The 26,767-nt window shown below is 36.9% G+C and overlaps 1 protein-coding gene across 2 annotated transcripts in view; it reads left to right on the top strand.

Annotated features, from left to right (window-relative positions):
* The window catches only part of OTOGL (otogelin like), a 131,483-nt gene that overhangs the window by 95,173 nt on the left and 9,543 nt on the right, over positions 1 to 26,767 (top strand). For both annotated transcript variants that reach the window (XM_035002072.1, XM_035002071.1), the window contains 13 exons: positions 92 to 184; positions 2,122 to 2,311; positions 5,006 to 5,220; positions 8,864 to 9,005; positions 10,548 to 10,733; positions 12,333 to 12,545; positions 13,017 to 13,121; positions 20,570 to 20,677; positions 22,068 to 22,169; positions 22,672 to 22,776; positions 22,862 to 22,902; positions 25,035 to 25,098; positions 26,174 to 26,352. In XM_035002072.1, coding sequence (XP_034857963.1) covers positions 92 to 184; positions 2,122 to 2,311; positions 5,006 to 5,220; positions 8,864 to 9,005; positions 10,548 to 10,733; positions 12,333 to 12,545; positions 13,017 to 13,121; positions 20,570 to 20,677; positions 22,068 to 22,169; positions 22,672 to 22,776; positions 22,862 to 22,902; positions 25,035 to 25,098; positions 26,174 to 26,352 — 1,743 coding nt within the window. The remainder of the gene's footprint in view (positions 1 to 91; positions 185 to 2,121; positions 2,312 to 5,005; positions 5,221 to 8,863; positions 9,006 to 10,547; positions 10,734 to 12,332; positions 12,546 to 13,016; positions 13,122 to 20,569; positions 20,678 to 22,067; positions 22,170 to 22,671; positions 22,777 to 22,861; positions 22,903 to 25,034; positions 25,099 to 26,173; positions 26,353 to 26,767) is intronic.

Genomic DNA, 26,767 nt, shown 5'->3' with positions numbered 1-26,767 from the left:
TGAGTATTTGCAAAGTGTTTCATAAATTCCTTCCCTTCATTGCTAAAGTTTTGTTTAACTCCATAAAGTTTTAATGTTTTTTCAAATTCAGGCATCCTCTGGAAGAATGCATGGACTTTGTTTTAAGAAGTTAAACTTGACAACACCTATACATAAAATACTTGTTAATCGGGCAGCAAGAAAGGTAAGAGCACAAAGCTAAAAGTTACCCTCACGTTAGAGAAAATTAAGAAATTATATTAAACACAATTATTTCCAAAAACAGGGAAAATTAAACATATCCGTGGAGTTTCATTGTTACTGTGTTTAATCATTCTTTTCATGGACAGTAAAAAATTGTTTCTTAATATTATATTTCTCCTTCCACAATGTACCAAGTGTTGCAAATATTTCTCCCCTTGTGAGGTTAACTATAACAGCCATGTCAAAGACATGAAATCCCTCTTGGGTAATGTGAGTGCCCAAGTTCCAAGGTTAACATTAGTGTTTTAAATTAGACAAAGTAGAAATGATGTATAAAAAGAGGGATCACAAGGTTGAAAAATGTAGGAGTTAAGAATACCAGAATGCAGACCACCAAGAGAAAAATAGTTTTGAAGTGCTGATGATGTTAAATTTTCAGTGAATACGTGATAGTGAAAATAAGAAAAAATGACGAAATATTAACGATTGAAATAAACTGAAGAAGGGGGATGTTTTATAAAAAGATTGAAAAAAGCCATTTGGTTTTATAGGAAAAAACCTTTATCCCAAGGAGTATGTATTTACTGGAGAAGGGTGAGTTATAAGCTGGGTATTTCACTTATATGGCTCTCTCAAAAATGTAAGAAAATAATGTGTAAAGATTTTGCTAAAATGACTGAGATGTTACATGCTTTCTAGAAATAATTCTATCTTTTTTAGCACAGGCCAAACATTCTAGACTGGAAACAATATTAAAATGAGCCTTAAAAAATAGTAAGGTGTTAGAAAGCTTAATTTTAAGTAAAGCAAAATATATGAATGGGGAAATTATTTGGATGATAGCACTTGTGTATACCTTTGATTTGATCAGGGTGATACATTAACAGGAAGTGGGTGGGAAATAAATTTAAACTCACATCTGGTCAGTGCTATTAGTGAGCATTTGAGCCAAAGGGCTTAGTTTTGGCTTCAACTGAATTCATCTCTGGTCATGTATTCAGTTAAAAACTAATTCTTTAAGAATCATTTATTGAGAGCTCACATGATAAAACAACAAGGTCCTGGTCTCAAGTCATTTGTAGCTGTATGTGAGGTGCTTAAATGCAATTGTCTGCCAATTAGAAAGCAATAGGAGGTATAGTGATAGAGTTTGACTAATATATCATGGAAACAGGTCACTTAATGAAGTTTATAGGAAGGTCAAATAGGTATTTTTGGAGGAGGTGACACCTAAGAGAAATGTTAAAGAAAGTGGAGATTAACCAGGCAGGAGTAAGGCTATTTTAGCCTACAGATGGCAATATAAGGAAGATATAAAGATGAGAAACTGGATGGTTGGTGAGACATGACCGACAAAGTTACTGCTGGTTCCATGTCTTTGTCATTATTTAAAACAGTGTTTTTCTAAATATAATCCTCGGATTGCCTATATTTGTATTACCAAGAGTACGTGCTAAAAATACAGAGTCTAGAATCCCTTCCAAACCTAGGAAATAGAATTGCTGGGAAACTTAGTCTTTACCAAGCTTGACAGATGATTGTGAGGAACATTATAGTTGAACACTGATTTAGAAGATCAAAGAAAGGACCCAGATTAAGGAAAATATCCTGAAAATAACTTTATTATCTTAAGTTCGTATTAGTAGATAATGGTGTAATCAACATGTATTGCAGGAAACAGAAAAGCATACGTAACACAGAAGAAAGTTAAGTTTTGAAGAAAATAAGGGGCAACAAGTTGGACAGCAAATACTGAATATAGCAAGATACAATAAAGGAATAATAAAGGAACTAGAAGTTGTGAGAAGCTGTGGCAGCAGCAGAGAAATAAATTTTTATATTCAACAAGAAGAAATGGAATCATCTGAATTCTACTTTTAATGAGTATATATTGAGACATATTTTTCTAACAGTTGTAAATTCACTGTGTTATTTTAGGTAGAAGTGGATTCTGTCGTTGTGCCTCTGCCATTTTCAAGTCAAGAACTGTCCATAGAAGATTCTGGTTCCATGTATATGATTACGACTCCAGCTGGACTAGTCATAAAGTGGGCTCACCTTACAGGGATCATAGACATTCATTTTGGCTTTCGATTTAACTTGTCATCTGACACAGAAGGGCTCTGCGGTGAGCATTGCTCTTCAAATCTTAATTTCTTCTAATTTTTTTTTCTCACATTACACTGTTTTGGCCCTGATGCCCCACTTTTCATATTTGAGGTGTGATGTTAACTTTTAGTTCCCCATGTGAATACTATTTCATCTTAATACATGGGCTATGAAGCAAGAAATAACAGTTCAATTTGCATATCTTATGGAAATATAATGTTTACTACTACTATTGCGATACTATTTATATTACTGCTATATTCTCTATATATCCTACTATATTCATCTTTATTAATCATTAATGAAGTGCCATTGTTTTATATACTTGAACTTATTCAATTCTAACAATAACCCTCATAAGTTGGTATTAATTTATAAGTGAGAAATATGAGTTACAGAAAGATTAAAGGCTTAAATAAGTTTGTTTCTTCCTTAAAATGTTAAAATTTGGAATAGGGGAAAATTTAGTTGCTTAAGCCACCTTGAAAGTTACATACAGGGAACACAATGTTCTCAATATTTGTCCTGGTTTTGTTATAAAATGTAATGCCTAGGTGTATCTTTACACCTAGGTTAATATTACACCATGTTACATAGACACATAAAGAGTTATAAGTCAAAGGAAACAAATCAGAAATACCTCTAGGTACACAACAAAATAAAAAATTATAATACTGGCTTTGATGTCTGATGAAGACTGTTCTTTTTGTAGCTCTGTACTCTGAAGTGAACATCAGTTTCCTCATCTTTAAAATGGGAATAGCAACATTCTCCCTTCAAGATTGTTGTTAGGGTTGAATGTGAAAGTTAATGTCAAACACTTAACACATTGCTTAATACACATGATCAATAAATGTTAGCTTAGTGAAATATATCTACTTTAATCTCACCAAACATTAATTGAGTAAACACTTCTGAGTGTTTAGACTCAGTGCTTGATGCTGGTAACGCAAAAACAAATAAGACTAAGTCCTTTCCCTCAACAAATTACAAAAAACACCCAGATTTCTTCCTTAAAGCATTTAATGCAAAGTTTGGCTAAAAAGGTTTAGGTATTTCCTTGCCTATTTATAGTACGCTAAACATAGCACAAAGTTCTATGGGGACTGAAGGTTATCACTGTGGAAAAAGTTATTTTTGAGTCTGTGTAGTATTGATTATATATAATAAATCAATAGTTATTATTGAGTAATACTCAAGAGACTTTAGGAATGCATATTTTCTCTGATGATTTATCATTTCTGCATGCTATGATTTCTGTTTGATCTTGTGAATTTTTTTCCTTCACTTACTGTCAGCTCATGCTTTTATAGACACACTCTGCTAACTGGATTCTTAAGTAATCACTGTAGAGAAGGGGGTAGGATCACCTTTTTGCTAACCGAGGGTCACCCCCTAAAGTTCATGACCTCCATAGTGGGTGAAGAATGGTTTTGGTTTAAGGGAAATCTAGGTACTGTCACGTCTGCAAATTTGCAGTGAGCAAGAGTATGACCTAAATTGAGCATGGACACCAGAATGGGAGGTCTGTATGAATACCTTGTTCTCTACAGCACTGTGAAGTTTACAGGGCTGGTGGCTGGAGTTGCAATAAAACCAATTTTCTATTAGCAATTACCTTTTTCCAGGGAAGTTTAGACTTAAAAAATAGTAGCTGCTTGACAGTATAGTTCACTTCACTAGAGTTTTGTTTTTTATTTATTTTTGCATTGCCTTCAGTCCTTTGTATATTTACAAAGACAAAGCAATGATGGTAGCAGCAACCTTTATGATCTTAATATGCCTACTTGAGGATTAAGATTTAATACTTGAAAAAAATGTTCAAATTATATCTTTTATAGCTGGAGCCTTGGGTATTAAGAAAAAATATGTCTTAAGGTAGGGTAGGATTCAGATCAAGTATGTTCTTGGTTCTGGGCTATTTCTCTGCAGTTCCCTTGGCTCTGCACTCCACTGCATGAAGAGTAAGATCTGTCCCCAGTCTGGCCTTCCTCAGGAAGCTGGAGGCTTTAGCAGGTCAAAGCATGATAACCATCAATAGGCCACGTCATCCTAAGGAAGGAAGATTGTCTATGTCTTAGAATTCCCAGATCAAATCCTGTTTGGTTGTGGTTGTCCAAATGTTGAATGTATCCATGTATCTAGGTGACTGTCTGACCTGACTGCTTTATTACCTGTAACAGTTGTTAATGCACGGGAGTAAGGACTACCTTTATGCCGATCATGGCCTTCTCCTATAGTGGTGATGGGGTAGGGATACTTCCTGAAGGCAGAACTTAATGTTTTCAGGCAGGGTTTTCCTGTATGAATGGATGACTGGGAGGAAATTACCAAATGCCCACTACTCTAAGGAATATCTTGGAAAGCTTAAGAACTACTTCTGCAATTAGTTAGATAGTGGTAATAGTGAAGGAGTGTGGGAGCAGAGTCAATCTCCTCTTTCTTCATTTTCTACCATCTTTTCACATTTCTTGACTTCTAGGATTGTGGTCTCTTTCTTATCTGGTTAAGACAACTCTGTACTATTTTATCAAAGAATCAGATACATAATTAAAAAATCCATCAACATTAAAGTGAAAGGATATACATTTGGCACCTTGTTCAGTAAATGATTTATTCATTTACAATCAATTATTAAGATGATTTATTTCTGCTGCCTACATTTGGTTTAAGTGAAAAAATTTTTCCTTCTAAATGTCACATGTCTTTCTAGGAATTTGCAATGAAGATCCAGATGATGATCTAAGGATGCAAAATGGCACAATTATTACAAATATGGAAGACATAGAATTATTTATCGAGAGCTGGGAAATTGAGAAATCATTTGAAGTCACAACGAGAAGACCTGTTAGGAACTGTACTGAGCATGATTGCAGTCACTGCATTGAGTTATTAAATAGAAGAGTTTTCATTCCATGCCATAATAAAGTAAGTTAAGGGCAACCATAAATAAGAACTGTCATGTTGGACATGTTGAGAGTAAAGCCAATAAATTCTTGTTCTTGCCCGGATGTTCTCCTACTGAGAATAGTTTAGCCCCAAACCTTTTCTGTCAGTGTGCTTTGGAATTCAGAATCATTTACTTTTATAGACTTAAAGAGATAAGAAGGATAATTATCTTTTTTTCTCATATGTTTTTTCAGAAGTATATCTACAGCTTTCAAGAAAAATGAAATTCTGTCCTATGAATAAATGCCTCTAAGAGAAAGAAATCAATATCACTTGATAACCCAGTAGAGAAACCAAGACAGTGAGGATATTATCAATTCTCTATGATCCTGGCATCTTAGGTCTCTACTTGTAATAGAGCCTGTCATATATTCAATTTAAACATTCTTTATTTGTCTCTAACTTTCTGACTTTATGTGACTAGTAGATATTTTAAGTAATCTCTATCATTAAAAAAAAGATGCATTGTTAGGGACACAGGACAGACAAATATAGCATTTCATGACTCATTTAATGAAAAGTCTGTGAGCATGCAGCACTTACAAGGCATCGTGTTAAACTCCTGTGACCCAAAGATGAATAAGACTCTCCCTTATTCTCCAGAGGTCTGGTGGGAAAGCAAGCTTGTGGACAGGTACATGACAATGTGCAGTCTGGAGGTATATGGGAGCCCAGGTTTTCAGGAGACTTCTCATAGCTTTAGATATTTGATTCACTTAGAAGGATGAATATGCCAGGAGAGACAAGGGAGGAAGGGACACCTAGGCAGATACAACAATATGTGTAAGAACAAGTTTGTGTAAATGGCCATGTTAGGAAGATGTTGAAATGGTTGAGTGTAATGCATATGGAGGGGAAGAGCCTGGGAAAGAAGGTAAGGGAATTGTCAAAGCAGGAAGGAGCTCACTGTGCAGCACCTCCCATGCTCAACTGTGGTGTGTAGACTCCGTTAATTCTCAGCCTGCCCCATGAGTTCCCTCATGGAAAGGTGAAGGATGGCGAGTCATGGGATAAAAATGGCGTATCTTTTGGGAGCTTAGTTTTACTTGGAGATTTGGATGCAGATGGGTTTTAAATGTTTACATTTTTTTAAAAAGCAGGCCTATAAAAATGAAAAAAATAATAAATACTTTAAAACTCAGTTTAGTGTCATTTTAATGTCTTTTAAAGCATAATGATTTTTGGGATGCCTGGGTGGATCAGTCTGTTAAGGGTTTGCCTTCGGCTGAAGTCATGATCCCAGGGTCCTGGGATCCAGTCCCACATTAGGCTCCTTGCTCAGTGGGGAGCCTGCTTCTCCTTCTGCCTGCCACTTCCCCTGCTTGTGCTCGCTCTCTCTCTCTGACAAATAAATAAAAACAAAATCTTAAAAAAAAGCATAATGATTTTCTTTTTTTTTAACAATGATTTTTTTTTTAAGATTTTATTTATTCATGTGACACAGAGAGAGAGAGCACAAGCAGGGGCAGAGGGAGAGGGAGAAGCAGACTCCCCGCTGAGCAAGGAGGCTGATGCGGGACTGGATCCCAGGACCCTGGGATCATGACCTGAGCTGAAGGCAGACGCTTAACCAACTGAGCCACCCAGGCACCCCAAGTGTAATGATTTTCAAAAAATCGCATTTTTAACTGGGAACTTAGTAGGGTAATTAAATCAGAAAACTTTTCAACTTATCTATTATTGAAGGCTTGGGGAGGCAATGCAGAGTGCCATTTAGTCTGTCATAGCCCAATCACACAGACAAACCCCTTCCCAGTGAATTGGATGGCAAAAGAGAGAAAAGCAGGTAATTTGGTTTCCCACTTGTAAGCTTCACCTTCATTTGACAATCTCCATAGCAGGCAGGTGATCTGTCTGGATTCTATCATTTTTCTACCTAAAACCCTTCAGTGTCTTCCACTTCCATTTAAAGTCTTATGAGGTCCTCTACACTCTGGCCCACCCACTTCTCTAGCTTCCTTTCTGCTACACTCTTCTTGCTTACTGAGAGCCAGTCTCCTTTCAATTCTTTGAATATTCCAAGGTTTTTCCTGCCAGTGGGCTTTTAAGCTTCTAGTTTTTCCAGCCGGAATACTTCCTTCCTCTGATTCATTTTAGTGGGGTGACTCCTCTGGATTCTATTCAAAGACCTTTTTTAGCTATGAGGTCCACAGGCAGAGAATAGGTCTGTGTTATTGACCTTTATGCTCCTCATGCATAGCACGGTGCTTGATAGGTGGTTAGGTGTTCAATAAATTATGAAAGCCTGCATAAGTGAATATATGAATGGGGGATACAGGAGAGTCAACTTTTGTGGGTTAAGTGGAAAGGTATGTAATTTTTCACTTTGGATAAATTAAGTCATATGGGATTTCAAGCAAAAATACCCAGAAAAAGCTTAGAAACATAATTCTGGAGCTCAGAGGAGGTAACTTGAGGCCAGGATCAGGTTTGGGGAGTTCTTTGTGTATGGATTTTTAAAAACAACCATGAGTAATGTGCAGTGTTCCAGAGTCTGCTCTGTACATTTACCATATATTAGCTCACAGCTATCTTAAGTAGTAGTAAGTTTATGTTTAACTCTTTAACTTATGAAGAAACCAAGGAAAAGATTTACATGCCCAAGATGGTGGTATGAGTCCGGGCAGAACATCTGTAACTAGTAGACGTGACCACTGAGGATGAGGTCTAGAGAAACACTCAGAATAAGAGGTAGCAGAGGAGCTGACACTGGACAGGTGAACAGGCAATAGAATGAAGTACACTAAAAGTCCAAGGAGAGGGTTTTAAGAAGGAAACTCTCAGTGTTCCCTGGATTCCACAATGAGCGTGCTCTTGACCACAGCAAGTATTCCATGTAAAGTGAAGAATTGGAAACCAAGGGAATGCTATAAAGAAGACTAAAAGAATGTAGAATCTTGGTCTTTATAGACATGGACCTTGAAGAAGAAAGGATGGGATATGAAAAATACAAAGTATTTTTATCTGGCCCTTTGAACTTTGTCAGAATTTGGCATCTGCATGGAGATGTTTAGTACATTTGCTGAATGAACGAGTAGAGAGAAAAATTGGAATAGATGTTGCTACAAGTTAAATTATTTAGATTTCAGGCAATTCTAAATCAAAATGAAACAATCTGTAGGAAGAAATCTCTTTAAATTGAGGCATGTCAAATTACATAAATTGTTCAATGTTCAATATTAATACATAGTTTTTGAGAAGCATTTATAACCTCATTTAATAACTAATGCCATGTATCATTATGGAATGCTTCAGAAACTTCCGGTTTTATCCATCGTAGATTAAAGTCCCATTCAGTGTATGGAAAAGACGATTCTGACCCGAGGTATAATATCAGAAATAGATTTTGCTAGGTCCACATACTTTGTTTCTTTTTCACCTTTATAAGATATACTTATGTAGATTAGTGCAGACAATATTAACCTTATGTAAAATATGTCTAAAAATATTTTCACATCAGAAGTGACATCTAGGATTATGAAGTTTGGAATCTAAGGTCAAGAAAGATCCATAATAAGTCTTAACTTGCTACCCTTTGATTCTCTGAATAGTTTTCGACTAACTTAGGGCCTTTAGAGAAATAAAACAACATAACTTATCCCAAGGCAAACTGTGTCTCTAGGTTTCACCGCAGAACTTTTGTGAAAAGATGTGGATCAATTATACCTATTTTTGGAACTATGAATGTGATGCACTTTCTGCCTATGTGGCTCTGTGCAACAGGTTTGACATCTGTCTTCAGTGGAGAACACCTGATTACTGCTGTAAGTAGTACATTTTCAGTAATATTTTCTAACAATCCTATAGCATTCCATGTTTTGCATTCACTTCTTTTTCTTTTCATTTTTCATCACAAAATAATTTTGTAAGAATAAAACGCAGATAAATGTAACGTAGAAGTTAGAGGCCAGCTCACCCACATAGGCAACTTCTAGTTTCATCCTGATCTAAATCTAAGGTTGGCCTCAACCCTCCCAAAAGAAAACCTAGTCCACAAAATATGAATCAGCAAAATCAATGGAAATATTGACGAAATCACAGGGGGATTGAACAGGGATTTTAATTCTGTATCCCAGAGCACATTTTGTTGGTTTCAATTCAACCCGCCTCATTTGACCCCCGGCTTGTCCCCTAGCTTGTGAAGAAGATACAAATTTTTCTGTTCCCTTTTCCTCCTTTCCTGACATAGTATCCACATCCTGGAAGCTAATCTTTCTTTGATTGGTATCTAGGTTCAGTCTTTTTCCAAATACATGTTTGTGGATCCTTTTTCTTTCGTATGTATACTTTGCCAATTTTTATCTATGGGGCTCATGCTTTCTCATCAAGTTGTAATGCTTTTCATAAAAATTTTATTAAACCTATATCCAGTCCTGGGTATATTTCACAGAAAATACTGTTAATTTAATTTAAGAAATAGCAATTAAATGGAGTAAGTGGTAAAAGATGGTCAAAATGAATATTAATGAAATGCTCCAAAATAAAATAAAATTTTTCATTTTCCCTAGGAGAAAAAGTAAAATACATATAGAAAGGATAAGATATCACAAACACCAGTTACATGACTTCATTTCAGACATAAAGCAGCTCCTGGTGTGCTTTACTATCCCTTACCTCTCTTTGTTCCCAGAGATAATCACTATTCAAGAGTGGGGTTGCTTGATTCATAGGAAATGCATGACATCTCTAATTTTAATAGATACCATCAAATTGTTCCCCGCTGAGATTTTACCAATTTATACCCCTACCAGCTGTGTGTTCATTTTTTAACAGTATGATTTTTTAAGATCACTGAAAATCAAAAGAATTGTCTAAAACATCATTTAGAAACTGTTCAGCAATTGTAGTTTCTTTTGACAGTGAAGGATTAAACCTAAACACACAGCATTTTTCTTTTTTTATGGCTTGGTTGAGTTACATATTTAAAGCATATTTCTGTGCTAAGTCTGAATAGACTGTTCTATGTCCTCACTACACAGAGAAGTAACCTCATACTAGTCGATCCTGTATTTATGCCAACTAGATTTGGGCTGCCTTTTGATCACATTTACTTGCTACGAATCAGATGAGCTTTTCCTACTATAACATAACATATAATACTAGCTGGACCCCCAGAAGATACTCAAAAATGCCTATTGCTTCTTTTGTTTCTAGTTTTGGGTTACATAATAAATGAAAAATGAAATTTGAAGAGACCGAAATGGGCAAAATTCATTTTCAGAAAGAAATCCAATATTTCTTCCTTTTACTATAATCCAAAAAGGTGACTTTTCTCATTAGCAAATTCTGTCCTCTGTTATTCATAGCTCTGAGTTGCCCAGAGGGGAAGGAATATCAACCCTGTGTGAAGACTTGTGAAGCAAGAACATGTCTGAACAGGTGGTTTTATGGACATTCTTCATGTTTGAATTTAAGGGAAGATTGCGTGTGCAAAAATGGAACTATCCTTCACAGGCCAGACTCAATTCAGTGCATTCCAGAGCAAGAATGTGGTAAGCAGCAGAGTGCAAGATGACTGCTTAGGGACTTGGCAAATAAATAAAGCTTTTTTAGATCTTGGGGAGATGTGCTGAGAAAGATTGATCAACAGGTCCCCTAGGTGTTGGAAAGAAAACCGGTTTGTTTGTAGTTTGATTTTAATATGTTACCCAAATTAGATGTTTTGGTGGTGATGTGGTTTTGTTGTTGTTGTTGTTCCAAGTTTTTATTTAAATTCCATTTAGTGAATATACAGTGTAGTATAAGTTTCAGGTATAGAATTTAGTGATTCAACACTTACATACAACACCCAATGCTCATCACAACAAGCGCCCTCTTTAATGTCCATTACCCATTTAACAACCCCCCCCACAGCGATGCAGTGATGATGTGTTTTAGTCTCTACCTATGCCTGTAATAACTAGGCGGGGGTATGATAAATTAAAAATTAAGAGCATAGGATGTGAACTGAATTGAAATTCCAATTATTTCATGTAATAGTGATTCATCTTTACCTCTTTGACCCTGGGTTAGCATCTGTAAAATGGAGAAAATAATAGCACTTATCCCATAAAGTTAGTGTGGGGATACATAAATAATACAAAGCATTTTGCAACAGTGCCTAGAGAAAAATAACCACTCAAGAAATGTCAGATAATGTTATTATCTGGGAGAAAACATTTAATTGTTCAACTTTCATTTTCAAACCATTTCATTCTGACTCATCGTCTCCATGGTGGTTACAGATGAAAATAGTGCAAAACTGAGAAAATTGCAGTACAGAGCTTAACATTATGGTTAGAGGAAAAGAGATTAAGCTAATAATGAAAGAGAATGGGCAAGTAGAAGTGAAATGCATATATAGTTTCAGAAAGAAGTTTGTGTTTGCCATTGAGAAAAGTATTTGTAGAAGACTTTGAGAATAAACAGGCATGTTTGTTTTTTTAGGGACCTGTGAGGTTGGTTTGACAGTAAAGAGAATAATATAAAAGAAGTTCATTTGAGGCTGTGGGATATGGCCATCACTATATTCATCTCTATCATTTTTAAAAGAACTACTAGTGGACCATATTTATCATTAAGTAAAACTTCAATAATAAAACTACATAATTACTAAATAATGAGTCACTAAATAATTAGCTACTTCCCACATTTAGATTTTAAAGTTGACATGTTTTGAATTTTCATTGGACAAAAATGATAAATATGTGATAGGGACTTTTTTTCCTAATACCACTCAGTTTGAACAGTTAATATTTTAAAACTAACTTACATTTATTTTACTGAGTTTGTTCAAGCAAAATAAATCATATTAACAGGACAAAATGAATAAGAAATAATGAACAGATTATCTTATGTATAGAAGAGGACATGCAAATTTACAGATAGTTGTAGAAGGGAAAATATTTTTGTAGATTACATTACAAATTTCATGGAAGAGAAGTGCAAGCTACTAGCTGATAAAAAGAAGAATCTGTAAGAAAGGATAAATCTGTGACATGTTATCTATGTCGCTGAGCCAAGTCAAGTCATGGTCTGAAATTCAAATATCATAGCCTGATTTATTTTAGTGTCCAGGTTATGAGTGATGTAACATTGTCCATCTTTTTAAGCATGCACAGATAGTGAAGACCAACCTCGTACTGCCGGGGAGGTTTGGAATGGGGGCATTGATGAATGTGCCCTCTACAAATGTTTGGAGAATGGAAGTATTATTCCTACAGAACCTGATTGTGATGAAGAGCCCTCACCAATTTGTGAACGAGAAGCTGAAGTTGTCCTGAGCATCACTGATAAGTGGACCTGCTGTTCAAAGAAAGTTTGTGGTATGTGTGCAGGCCAAAGACTTCCCGTCTGTCAATGCCACAAAATATGTTGATATTATTTGTGAAAAAATCAGGACATGCATAATGTTTAGTAAACAAAAGTGTTGAGGTAAAAACAGAAATATGGCCATAAGTATCATTTCTATTTTCTCAAAGCAAGTTTTTTCTCATTATGGTTTTGCTGATTTTGCAAATACACATACAAAACTCTAGCTATAAGCAATTAATAGTATTCAATAATATGTGACAAGGTTCTGGGAATCTTTGACTTAGGACAATTAAGGGTGAAAGGACCATAATAAATAAACCTTAAATCTGCTACCTTTTCACATATGACCCATTTGTCAGTTGAATGTGTTTAATTGCAGTGTAAAAACATGTATAGTAAGAATCACTTCACTGATTTGAGTTAGAAGCACAGATTTTAGTTATATTCGCTAATATTTTAGTGCTTCTGTTTCTTATTTCCAGGATGTGACATGACCTTATGTGAAACTGCTATTCCAACATGTACGAATAGTCAGAAATTGGTTGTTGGCCATAGTCCTCTTTCTTGTTGTCCACAGTATCAATGTGGTGAGTAATTAACTAGGAAAAATAAGAGTGAGGTTCATTGTTCAGAATAGTGAATTAGATTCTCATTCTTTGGGTCTACAAGAAAATGATTTGTTATAAGATACTGTGAAGTTGTCTTGCTAAAGATAGTTCTTTTTTTTAAAAGATTTTATTTATTTATTTATTTATTTATTTATTTATGATTTTATTTATTTATTTGACACACACACAGAGGCAGGCAGAGGCAGAGGGTGAGCAGAGAGCCGGACATGGGGCTTGATCCCAGGACGCTGGGATCATGACTGGAACCGAAGGCAGACGCTTAACCAACTGAGCCACCCGGGGGGTCCCAAAATAGTCCTTTTTAACCTGCAATTTCTTTATAAATAAATGTATATATATATATGTATATTTTAAGTTTATATATTATATTAACACATGGATTTAGATTAACTCATTTTAAAGATCTTAATCTTAGCAGAAATATATAGGAAATAGCAGGTATGGTATTGTAATTTATAAGAAACTACATACCTGGTCTTCTACCCCATTCTCAGTACAGAGCTCCTAATCCCGTTTCCTAAATGAGGAGACCTATAAAGGTGTCTTTTGTTATGTTAATGACTGCTATTGGAAAGCCTTTAGCTAATCTGAGAATGGGATCTGGTTGCCAGGGGAACCAATCCTGTGACTGGAGGGTTAGAATTTTTCAGTCCCATCCCCTGACCTCCAGGGAGGGGACAGGGGCTGGAGGTTGGATCTGATCTTAAATAGCCAATGATTTAATCAATCATGCCTACGTAATAAAGCCTCTAAAATAAACCCAAAAAAGACTGAGGTTTAGAGAACTTCCAGGTTGGTGAACACAAGGAAATTCAGGGACTGGTGTGCTCTGAGAGGGCATAAAAGCTCCCTACCCTTTCCCTATCTTTGCCCTATGCATCTCTTCCATCTGGCTATTCCTGAGTTATATTCTTTTTTTTTTTTTTTTGGTAGTTTTTAATTTTATTATATTATGTTAGTCACCATACATCATTAGTTTTTGATGTAATGATCCACGATCCATTGTTTTCATATAACACCCAATGCTCCATGCAGTACGTGCCCTCCTTAATACCCATCACCGGGCTAACCAATCTCCCGTCCCCCCTCCCCTCTAGAACCCTGTTTGTTTCTCAGGTCCATAGTCTCTCATGGTTCATCTCTCCCTCCAATCCCCCCCCCATTTTTCCCTTCCTTCTCCTAATGTCCTCCATGTTATTCCTTATGTTCCACAAATAAGTGAAACCATATGATAATTGACTTTCTCTGCTTGACTTATTTCGCTTAGCATAATCTCCTCCAGTCGACCCATGTTGATGTAAAAGTTGGGTATTCATCTTTTCTGATGGCTGAGTAATATTCCATTGTATATATGGACCACATCTTCTTTATCCATTCATCTGTTGAAGGGCATCTCGGCTCTTTCCACAGTTTAGCTATTGCGGACATTGCTGCTATGAACATTGGGGTGCATATGGCCCTTCTTTTCACTACATCTATGTCTTTGGGGTAAATACCCAGGAGTGCAATTGCTGGGTCATAAGGTAGCTCTATTTTTAACTTTTTGAGGCACCTCCACACTGTTTTCCAAAGTGGCTGTCCCAACTTGCATTCCCACCAACAGTGTAAGAGGGTTCCCCTTTCTCCACAACCTCTCCAACATTTGTTGTTTCTTTCCCTGTCCATGTTGGCCATTCTAACTGGTGTAAGGTGGTATCTCAGTGTGGTTTTGATTTGGATTTCCCTGATGGCTAATGATGATGAACATTTTTTCATGTGTCTGTTAGCCATTTGTATGTCTTCTTCAGAGAAGTGTCTGTTCATCTCTTCTGCCCACTTTTTGACTTGATTATTTGTTTTTTGGGTGTTAAGTTTGAGAAGTTCTTTATAGATTTTGGATACCAGCCCTTTATCTGTAGTGTCATTTGCAAATATCTTTTCCCATTCTGTGGGTTGCCTCTTTGTTTTCTTGACTGTTTCCTTTGCTGTGCAGAAGCTTTTTATCTTGATGAAGTCCCAAAAGTTCATTTTTGCTTTTGTTTCACTAGCTTTTGGAGATGTATCTTGAAAGAATTTGCTGTGGCCGATGTCAAAGAGGTTACTGCCTATGTTCTCCTCTAGGATTTTGATGGATTCCTGTCTCACATTGAGGTCTTTCATCCACTTTGAGTTTATCTTTGTGAGTGGTGTTAGAGAATGGTCGAGTTTCATTCTTCTGCATGTGGCTGTCCAATTTTCCCAGCACCATTTATTGAAGAGACTGTCTTTTTTCCATTGCATGTTTTTTTTTGCTTTGTCAAAGATTATTTGACCAGAGAGTTGAGGGTCCATATCTGGGCTCTCTATTCTGTTCCATTGGTCTGTATGTCTGTTTTTGTGCCAGTACCATGCTGTCTTGGTGATCACTGATTTGTAATATAGCTTGAAATCGGGCAACATGATGTCCCCAGCTTTGTTTCTCCTTTTCAACATTTGCTTGGCAATTCAGGGTCTTTTCTGATTCCATACAAATTTTAGGATTGTTTGTTCCAGCACTTTGAAAAATGTCATTGGAATTTTGATTGGGATGGCATTGAAGGTATAGATTGCTCTGGGTAGCATAGACATTTCAACAATGTTTATTCTTCCGATCCATGAGCATGGAATATTTTTCCATCTTTTTGTGTCTTCTTCCATTTCTTTCATGAGTGTTTTGTAGTTCCTAGAGTATAGATCCTTTACCTCTTTGGTTAGGTTTATTCCAAGGTATCTTATGGTTTTTGGTGCTATTGTAAATGGAATCGTTTCTTTAATTTCTCTTTCTACAGTTGCGTTGTTAGTGTATAAGAAAGCAACTGATTTCTGTGCATTGATTTTGTATCCTGCCACATTACTGAATTGCTGGATGAGTTCTAGTAATTTGGGGGTGGAGTCTTTTGGGTTTTCCACATAAAGTATCATGTCGTCTGCAAAAAGAGAGAGTTTGACTTCTTCTTTGCCAATGTGAATACCTTTTATTTCTTTTTGTTGTCTGATTGCTGTTGCTAGGACTTCTAGTACTATGTTGAACAACAGTGGTGAGAGTGGGCACCCTTGATGTGATCCTGATCTTAAGGGAAAGGCTCTCAGCTTTTCCCCATTGAGGATGATATTCGCTGTGGGTTTTTCATAGATGGATTTTATGAGCTTGAGGAATGTTCCCTCTATCCCTATACTCTGGAGAGTTTTAATCAGGAAAGGATGTTGTATTTTGTCAAATGCTTTTTCTGCATCAATTGAGAGGACCATATGGTTCTTCTCCCTCCTCTTATTAATGTGCTCTATCACATTGATTGATTTGCGAATGTTGAACCACCCTTGCATCCCGGGGATAAATCCCACTTGGTCGTGGTGGATGATCCTTTTAATGTATTTTTGGATCCTATTAGCTAGGATTTTGTTGAGGATTTTGGAATCCATATTCATCAGGGATATCGGTCTGAAATTCTCCTTTTTGATGGGGTCTTTGCCTGGTTTGGGGATTAAGGTAATGCTGGCCTCATAGAATGAGTTTGGAAGTTTTCCTTCTGTTTCTATTTTTTGAAACAGCTTCAGTAGAATAGGTATTATTTCTTCTTTGAATGTTTGGTGGAATTCCCCAGGGAATCCATCAGGCCCTGGACTCTTGTTTTTTGGGAGGTTTTTGATCACTGCTTCAATCTCGTTACTGGTTATTGGCCTACTCAGGTTGTCAATTTCTTCCTGTTTCAGTCTTGGCAGCTTATAGGTTTCCAGGAAGGCCTCCATTTCATCCAGATTGCTCAGTTTATTGGCATACAGTTGTTGATAATAATTTCTAATAATTGTTTCTATTTCCTTGGTGTTAGTCATGATCTCTCCCTTTTCATTCATAATTTTATTAATTTGGGTCCTTTATCGCTTCTTTCGGATAAGTCTGGCCAGTGGTTTATCAATCTTATTAATTCTTTCAAAGAACCAACTTCTAGTTTCGTTGATCTGATCTACTGTGTTTCTGGTTTCTAATTCACTGATTTCTGCTCTAATTTTAATTCTTTCTCTTCTAATGCGTGGCTTAGGCGTCGTTTGTTGCTTTTTCTCTAGTTCTTTAAGGTGTAGAGTTAGTTGGTGAATTCGGGATTTTTCTATTTTTTTGAGTGAGGCTTGGATGGCTATGTATTTTCCCCTTAGGACCGCCTTTGCAGTATCCCATAGGTTTTGGACCAATGTGTTTTCGTTCTCATTGATTTCTATGAATTGTTTAAGTTCTTCTTTGATTTCTTGGTTGACCCAAACATTCTTGAGCAGAGTGGTCTTTAGCTTCCAAGTGTTTGAATTTCTGCCAAATTTTTTCTTGTGATTGAGTTCCAGTTTTAGAGCATTGTGGTCTAAGAATATGCAGGGCATAATCTCAATCTTTTGGTATCGGTTGAGACCTGATTTGTGACCCAGTATATGGTCTATTCTGGAGAAAGTTCCATGTGCGCTCGAGAAGAATGAGTATTCTGTTGTTTTAGGGTGGAATGTTCTGTAAATATCTATGAGGTCCATCTGGTCCAATGTATCATTCAAAGCTCTTGTTTCCTTGTTGATTTTCTGCTTAGATGATCTGTCCATTGCTGAGAGTGGAGTATTGAGGTCTCCTACAATTAACGTATTGTTATCAATATGACTCTTTATTTTGGTTAACAGTTGGCTTATGTAGATGGCTGCTCCCATGTTGGGGGCATAGATATTTACAATTGTTAGATCTTCTTGTTGGATAGACCCTTTAAGAATGATATAGTGTCCTTCTGTGTCTCTTATTACAGACTTTAGTTTAAAATCTAATTTGTCTGATATAAGAATTGCTACCCCAGCTTTCTTTTGAGGTCCGCTGGCATGGAAGATAGATCTCTATCCCTTCACTTTCAGTCTGGATGTATCTTTAGGTTCAAAATGAGCCTCTTGTAGACAGCATATGGATGGATCCTGTCTTTTTATCCAATCTGCAACCCTGTGCCGTTTTATGGGAGCGTTTAGGCCATTCACGTTGAGAGAGATTATTGAAAGATATGAATTAATTGTCATCATGTTGCCTGTGAAGACGTTGTTTTTATAGATTGTCCCTGTAAATTTCTGTTGTAGATCACTCTTGGGGTCTTTCTCCTTTTATAGAACCCCCCTTAATATTTCTTGTAGGGCCGGCTTAGTGGTCACATATTCTTTCAACTTCTGCAGGCCATGGAAGCTCTGCATCTCTCCATCCATTCTAAATGAAAGCCTTGCTGGATAAAGTATTCTTGGCTGCATGTTCTTCTCATTTAGTACTCTGAATATGTCTTGCCAGGCCTTTCTGGCTTGCCAGGTCTCTGTGGATAGGTCTGACGTTATTCTGATGTTCCTCCCTCTGTACGTAAGGAATCTCTTTCCCCTAACTGCCCTTAAGATGGTTTCCTTGGTTCTAAGATTTGCAAGTTTTACTATTACATGCCGGGGTGTTGGCCTGTTTTCCTTGATCTTGGGAGGGGTCCTCTCTGCCTCTAGGACTCGAATGCTGGTTTTATTCCCCAGATTAGGGAAGTTCTCAGCTACGATTTGCTCAAATACATCTTCTAGCCCTCTCTCTCTCTCTCCACTCCCTCTGGGATTCCAATTATTCTGACATTGGAATGCCTCATGGTGTCACTTATTTCTCTGATTCTATTTTCATGGATTCTGAGTTGTTTTTCCCTGGCCTCCTCTTTTCCCTTTTTATCTATTATACTGTCTTCCAGATTGCTTATTCTCTCTTCTGTCTCAGTTACCCTAGCTGTTAGATTATCTAGATTGGATTGGATCTCATTGATAGCATTTTTAAGTTCTGCCAATTCACCTTTTATTTCTGCCCTTAGAGACTCTATGTTGCCATTAATTGATTTCTCCATTCTAGCCATTGTCTTCACAATTGCTAGCCTGAATTCCATCTCTGACATCTTGGTTATGTCTGCATCCATTTGTAAATCTGCAGCAAAAGTCATAATCTCTGAGTCTTTTCTGTTTTGGGGGCTCCTCCTCCTAGTCATTCTGTTGATGGGTGTTTGAGGGAATGTATAGAGTCCAAATTACTGACCAGAACCCAAGCAAGATGCACCTGTTTTCTTGGGACCTTAGGGTTGCTGGCCTCTTGTTTTCCCAGCCTGTCTTCTGGGGGAGGGGCCTGCCATGCTGTTACTCAGGCAACCCTGTTTGGGCGGAGTTGCCCTGCGCCCCTGGGGTGGGGATTGGGCTCAGTGGGAATCAGTCTTTGGGGCTTTTGTTCTCTGGCGCCTTTCCCTGGCGGCTTTCCGGTCTTTTCCGTGAGTCAGAGCAGAAGAGACCGTTTCCAACCCTCTGCCTCAGAGCAGAGAGACCTCAGTCTGTTCTTCAGTGAGCTCTCCAGGCCACACCGTCTCCTTTTCTGTCCATGCTGCTATAAACTGCAGCATCCTGCGTTGTGCGCCCCTCCGCAGCGCTCCCAGTCCTGCCTCCAGGTCGGGGCATGTCTCTGCCCTTGGTGCTTCTAAAACCGCCAGCTGCTCCCAGTTCGCGCGGGCGCAACCCCGCCACTTGGGATTTCCACCCCTGGGGGTTGTAGTTCACCGGCAAGCCAGGTTTCCCTTTTCCGTCTGGGAGGCTGCAGTTCGCATGTGCGTGACCGTTGCTCCGGTTTCTGTGGGGGGGGGGGTGCTGCAGTTCGCGTGTGCGCGACCCCGCCGGTCTGGTTTTCCACCCCGGGGGCTGCCCTAAAGTTCTTTCCTGATGCTACTGGTCTGCGAGTCTGTGCCCCGTCCACAGCGCACAAGGCTGTCACTCACCGGCGGTGTAGGATCCCCACGGCCAGGCACCCTCCCGCTGCCGTTTATCCTCCGATATCTGCCCACAGAATCACGGCTCTCTGCTTCGTACCTCAAAACCAACTGCCTGCGATATTCTGTTTGTAGAGATCCAGATCTTCTTACATCTCAGGCTGATTTTGTGGGTGCTCAGAGTGGTCTGGTAGATATCCAGCTCAATTCCGGGGCCCAGTTGAAATAGGGTCCCCTACTCCTCCGCCATCTTTCCCCTCCCTGAGTTATATTCTTTTATAAAAAATTGGTGATCTGGTAAGTAAAAGTTTTCTCTGAGTTCTGCTGGCTGCTCTAGCAAATTAATCAAACCCAAGGAAAAGGTTGTGGAAACCCCCGATTTATAGCCAGTCAGCCAGAAAGGAGTACAGGTAACAAGTGGGGCTTATAACTGGTGTCTGTAGATACTGTCAGAATTGAGTTGAATTGTAGGACAACCAGCTGGTGTCTAGAGAATTACTGGGTGCTGAGTGGGAACCCTCCCCCACCAAACACACTTTGAGTTAGCAAGATTTATATAAATTCAAAGAGAACTAAACCATACAACTTTATTTATTTTATCATTTCACTTTATACAATTTTTCAAATATCTTGGTGTTTCTGCAGAATGTGACCAATTGAAATGCCCCAGGATTTCAGTACCAGAATGCAGAGAAGACCAATTCATAATTCAAGTTCAACAGGAAGAGCCTTGCTGTTTTTCTCCTCTCTGTGGTGAGTGTTCTGTGAGATAACTTTTTTGAACCAAAGGGAGAATGTAGGGAAAATCTCTTATTTGATATGAATTTCATGGGACTGATGGTAACCAATATTCTGCTGATATACTGATAGGAATACAACTGAATAAGAACAGTTGAAAAGAAAGTACGGCATTTTAAATGACTCGACAATTATTACAGTTAGCATTACTTTCTCTTATTATATATATGGGCTATATATATCAGTCAAAACATGCTCAAGACAATATAATTAAAATTTTTTTTTTCTTTAATAAGGCTGGTACCAGTTGTTTTTAGAGAAAAATTTAGCCTTGGCTTTCCTTGAAGAACCAACTGAAATAATGGACTCTGCTAAGCCATTAGAGAACCACTTTAAAACTTCATTTTATATATCATGTGTGATATTATGTGTGAGCATAGTGATGATGGAAGAGAATGGTAGAAATGAAATGAAAGGTGTCTGGGAAAAGACTATAGGGAGTCATATATTCTGTCTGATGAAATGGACACTGAAAATTAAAAAGTTCTCTATTTTCCATTTCAAGTGAATTTTCATATCAAAGACTGGTGATTAATGTAGGTTTCAGGTGTACCTATGGAAATCAAAACACATCTCTTTGTACCAGTTCAGGTTCTCTGAGTGCAGGTGGCAAAATGGATTGCTTAAGGCTAGTTTACACACAACCAATTACTGGAAGGCTTGGGGATCAAGATTTTGTAGGATCAAGATGAAGCAGAAAAACCAAGCCCTGGAAAGGAGAGAAACCAGCTACTCCAGGGGGCAGTCACTAAGGACTGAGTCAGCAACATCCATTTCCTGCCCTGGTGTGCCTCTGTTTATGATTCAGATGCCATAGAAAGAGATTCTGATTTGTCTAATGTGGGTTGTTCCTACACAGAGGCCTGCTGAGAGTCAGGCACCTTTATTAAGAGTCATTCCAAGACAGTATGGGTGGGACATTTTGCCAGGGTCTTTCAGAGAATTGTAATTGAAGTGAACAGCCCAAAAGAACAAGTGCCTACTCTATTAATATTCTTCCATAAATTGGAGTAATCAAGGGTAGCGAATTCAGAAAACTGAAGTAAATAAATCAATGACATTTTGATCCTAGGAAAAAGAAAGTTGCTCTAGAAATCTTAATGCTCTGTATTTCTGGTAAGATGGTGTTTTTCTTGGTCACTGTGTTCAGAAAGCATATAGCAATATACCTACTAGTACTGTTTTCATGACCAAATGAGGAGATCTGTTAAAGCCTTATTTTCCCTTTTTCCTATTTTATTAAACATTATTTCATGTTGATTTTTATATGTCTGTAGTAATCCAAATTAATAATTAGCTTGTTTTTAGCTCAGTTGTGATTTCTGGCTTTTTGTTTTACCTTCAGTTTGTGACTCTTGCACGGAACCTATTCCACTATGTACTGATGGGGAATTTCTCACTGTGGATCTTAATACTACACATTTCTGTTGTCCACGATATTACTGTGGTGAGTATATCTTAACTAATTTAAAATATTTAGATTTACCCAATATTTAAAAAGTCCCATGAATCTTCATTGCACTGTTACATCAGACCTTCATTGAATTCTAGTATATAAAATATATATTAAGTATAGGTAATATTTTTATACATCTAAGAGCTCTTCTTGGATAATATCATTACCTCCCCAAAATAGATTACTATGACTTTTCTCATCATCCTAGAATTTCTAGCTTCCCAGGTGATTCCATACATTCTCTACTTCCTTTCTTTTATTACACACCTGGCATTTCTCAGGGCTCTTCACCTGCTGAGCTGTCCTAGTTCTACTACTGTTGTACTTGCTTGGGAGTCATGTATTCCATCCCCACCGATACATGGCAAGTGAGTGGTGGGAGAAATATGAGTCCATGCATGACATCAGCAATGGCAGTGAATTAAATGGTAGGTAGTGAGGATAAGCTTTTACAAGAAGCTAACCTTTATCCGTGGAATTTTTTTCTATTTAGTTTGTGACCCAAATCTTTGTCCTGCACCACTACTCGACTGTGCAGAGGATATGAAGCTTGTCAAAGAAAATGTATCTGGTCAATGTTGTCCAACATGGCATTGCGGTAACTAATTTTCATACTTTGAAGTTTTATTACAGTACAGTGATATATTCTGACCAACATAAATATGTTGATTTTTGCCTTTTAGAATGTAGCTGTGAAAACCTTGTTATGCCAACTTGTGAAGTGGTAAGAACACATATTTTGATTGAATTGTCATATTATTTAAGTTAGTTTATTCTTCCTTTATCCCCCTTATTTCTGAGTTCTCGGAGTTAATGAAATTATCCTCTTTAATTATACTGAAGTTGATTAAAGTAACATGCTCTGGTATCAGGGAGCAGTAAACTCTTTTTATTTACTTGAGATAAGAAAAGGCAATCCATTATTTTTTTCACGGGTGACTGAATCTACTAGCCTTATATCTACTTCACTGGTCTTAAAATGAAGCAAAACATTGAAAAAAAGATTATCTCAATATTGAGAGGTGTCCCCAGTGATTCTTCAAGAAATTGTGCCAATGATGCTTCTATTGTGGAGAAGGAGGGGATATAAACATGTAACTGTTGGTGTTTTCTTAAGAGTTATCTACGAACATTTTGTAAATAAGAAAGTTGAGGTCTAGAGAGAGCAAATGATTGACTGAGATCTTTAGGACTCAAACCAAGGGTTGTTTTATGTCTGTGTGTGCTTTTGTGTATTCCTTTATTCTTTCTACTCTGCCATAACTCCTTCATTTCCTTTAGAAACTATAGCCCAGACATAAGTTGAAATGAGAACAAAAGCAAGTTGAAACTGCCTTGTTTTTATTCCTGGCCTGGACTCTTCCTACCTGTGCTTCACTTTCCTCATCTGCAATATAAAAATAACAATACCTACATCATATCAATAAAATAAGTTAATATAAATTACTTAGATAGTACCTGATACATAGAAAGAGCTCAATAAGGATTAGCTAGAATTATTATGATAAAATAAACACAGTACTCAGAATGTTAACCACAAGGTACAGATCATCATGGAGAACTTTCTAGGGAAGTTAACCATCAAGAAAAGTTTGGAAGAAAGTGATAGTTTAGAATAATGGATGAAAGGAGCTGAACTATTTTAGATAGAGGCTAGGTTGAACATGAATAAATGCACCAAAGTGTGAGGTAAGAAATGTATGCTGAAAGATAGCAACCTTTCTCATGCCTTGAGAAAAAGCATCCAACTCTTGGTTTTGGCTCAGATCATGATGAGCTCAGGGTCATGAGATCAAGCCCCCATGTTAGGCTCTACACTCAGTACGGAGTCTGCTTGGCATTTTTCCCTCTTCCTCCCCCTCCCACCCCTGCCTCTCTCCTTAGTTGCACTTGTGCTCTCTCTCTAAAATAAATAAATAAATAAATAAATAAATATCTTTAAAAAAAGAAAAAAGAATCAAGTTAATTTTATTATTGATATCATATGAAAATTAAATGCACTCAGGAAAAGTTATTACTCAAAAATGCAATTCTTAAAACTTTAAACCTGGTACTACACTGAGAGGACCCTATATCGTTTCTGACAGGGCAATGCTTAAGATTGGTATGACAGCAATTTATTGACACCTAAAGGTTATACTGCATTTTCTGTGTGTCCACCCTATTGTAAGTTCTTTACCTGAATTGACCCATTTATTTCTCCAACTAAACCTAAGAGGTAGGCAGTGTTATCATACCCATTTTAGAGATGAGGGAAGTGAGGAGAAGCCTGACTCAGTAACTTCCCTGAGGTCCCACAGCTAGCAGGCAGCAAAGCCAGATGCGCACAGAGCAGCCTTGTTCCTGAGTCTGTGCTTTTAGTCCCTCTACTATACTCTTCTGCTCCTGCTTTTATGCTGTTGCAGCCTTGCTCCATGCAAACATCAGAACCTTGGACCACCTCTATAGAGAAGATCAAGAATGTTTGCACCAACCAAAATTTCCGGGATTAGCACATATTCTCTTATCTCCAACTATCCACTAGAAGCCCAGATTCCAACAATATTTTCAAGTTATTAAAGACCATAAAGATCATCTTCTCTACTTTCACTCATTTAATAGATAAAGAAATTAAAGTTTAGAGAGATTAAGTGATCCATAATCATATTGTTTATTGTGAATTTTTTCTGTAGGCTGCTAATTAAATGACCACTGTGTTAATCAAAGCCTGTTTACTATCAAATATTTATTAAGCACCTGATATGTGTCTGGCTGTGTGGTAGGGAACTTACTAAATGTTATACTGTGTATATATTTTTATAGTTGTCATATAATAAGCTGTACAAGTCATATTTAATACTAATATCTTTCTAATAGGGAGAATTTACTGCAATAGACCGGAACTTTCAGAGTGACTGTGGATGTGTACAGTATCTCTGTGGTAACTATGTTTTATCTAGCTTTTAAATGACATGAATATTATTGGTATCTATTGTTCACTATTAATAAATTAAAAATGATTTTCTTTGAGTTATATTACACATTTTAAGCCATTTTGCCAGTTTTTTATTATAAAAGTGCACTGTTATTTTTCAGTTGCCTCTTTTGTAATATCTCTAAATGTTCTGACAAATATGTTAATGGGACAGAAAAATGAATGTCTTTTTCAGAGGCTTTGCAGAATTTTAAAGTTGATTCTATGGTTCTTTTTAATATATATATTTAATATTTTAAAAATAAACATCTAAAAGGGAGACTTATTGTTCACTGTGCTATCATTATGGATGTTAACATTGTAAAACATAGAACTGATTTTTCTATAAATTAACAAATCTTCATATTATGTATTAGTGGGTTAATAAAAAACCTTTTATTCAACAGCTTGAAACTTTTGCATTTTTATATGCAAGAAAGCTTAAATTCAGTTGTTGGCAAGGCACAAAGAGCTTCTGAGCTGAATCTTCATCACTAGTCTAGCCTAAATTAATATGCTTTTACTTTGTATCAACTACCTTCATCATTGAATACGATGTACAAGGCTATATTTTGCATCACAACAAAATTGAAAATTTTCTCTCAAAAGAACCAATAAAAACCATAAAATGTTAGTGCCACCATGAAGAGCCCCACTACTATTGATTTAGATATTGCTTCCATCTATATCTACTCCCCCAAATTGTCATGTATGTTTCCAGAAGAGAGGATAACAAGTAGCTTGATGATAAGTCTAAAACTCTGGAATCTGCTATGAAGTATAGTTTTGAAGACAGTTCAAACAGTAAAGAGGAGTTGACTTTACAGATCACTTTCTTATTGTATGTTAAGGAATAAATGTGCTACATTCATTATTAAGTAAACTCTTGAATTATTAACAAAATATAGAGGTAAAGATCTTCTTATTGGTTTTGGAAAAAAAAATTGCACATCACAATGAAAACATAAATATAAGTAAAAGTTCCACTGATTGATTAATAAAAAACTCAAAATAGTACTTTTCATTGACTTTCTTTTCTTAGAAAAGGATGATGTGTGTGTATTTCAAGCAGTATCAGTATTGAATCCTGGCCAATCTATGATAAAGTATTTGGAAGGGGACTTTTGTTATACAGTGGAGTGTCTGGAAGAAAAAGATAACCATATAGGCTTTCACACTCTGAATTTTACAATGGTGAATTGCTCAAAAGAATGTGACATTGTAAGTATTCTTTGTAAGTCATTCCAGTGGAGAGTTGAATTAATCATAAAATGGCAGCTATAGAATTTTAACTAGTGAATACTGCATAAATTTGAAGTATACACTTGAATAGTTCAATATTCTATTAATGTGTAATATATCTATACAATGCATATTTTCCTTTTCCTGTGTATGATCTTGAGCCTTATTATCTATTTATCTATATAGCTTGCTTGACCTGCTTGATGAATCTTGGCTGCTAGATGTAAAGGCTAATAGTTTTCTTCACTTTCTAATACAGCTATATAAAGTCAATTATTATTTGAAGTGCCTCAAATTCAACCTTTAAATTGCTTACAGGTGTTCTGAGAGAGCATATAGTAATATTGGGAAGCACTTCCAGAATGGATTCATTAAAAATATTGGTATTGTTGTG

The sequence above is a fragment of the Mirounga leonina genome, unplaced genomic scaffold (assembly GCF_011800145.1).
Source record: "Mirounga leonina isolate KUSES-001 unplaced genomic scaffold, KU_Mleo_1.0 Mir_126, whole genome shotgun sequence".
Taxonomy (NCBI): domain Eukaryota; kingdom Metazoa; phylum Chordata; class Mammalia; order Carnivora; family Phocidae; genus Mirounga; species Mirounga leonina.
Note: the sequence above shows the minus strand (reverse complement) of the source record. Positions and strands in the feature narration are given on the sequence as shown.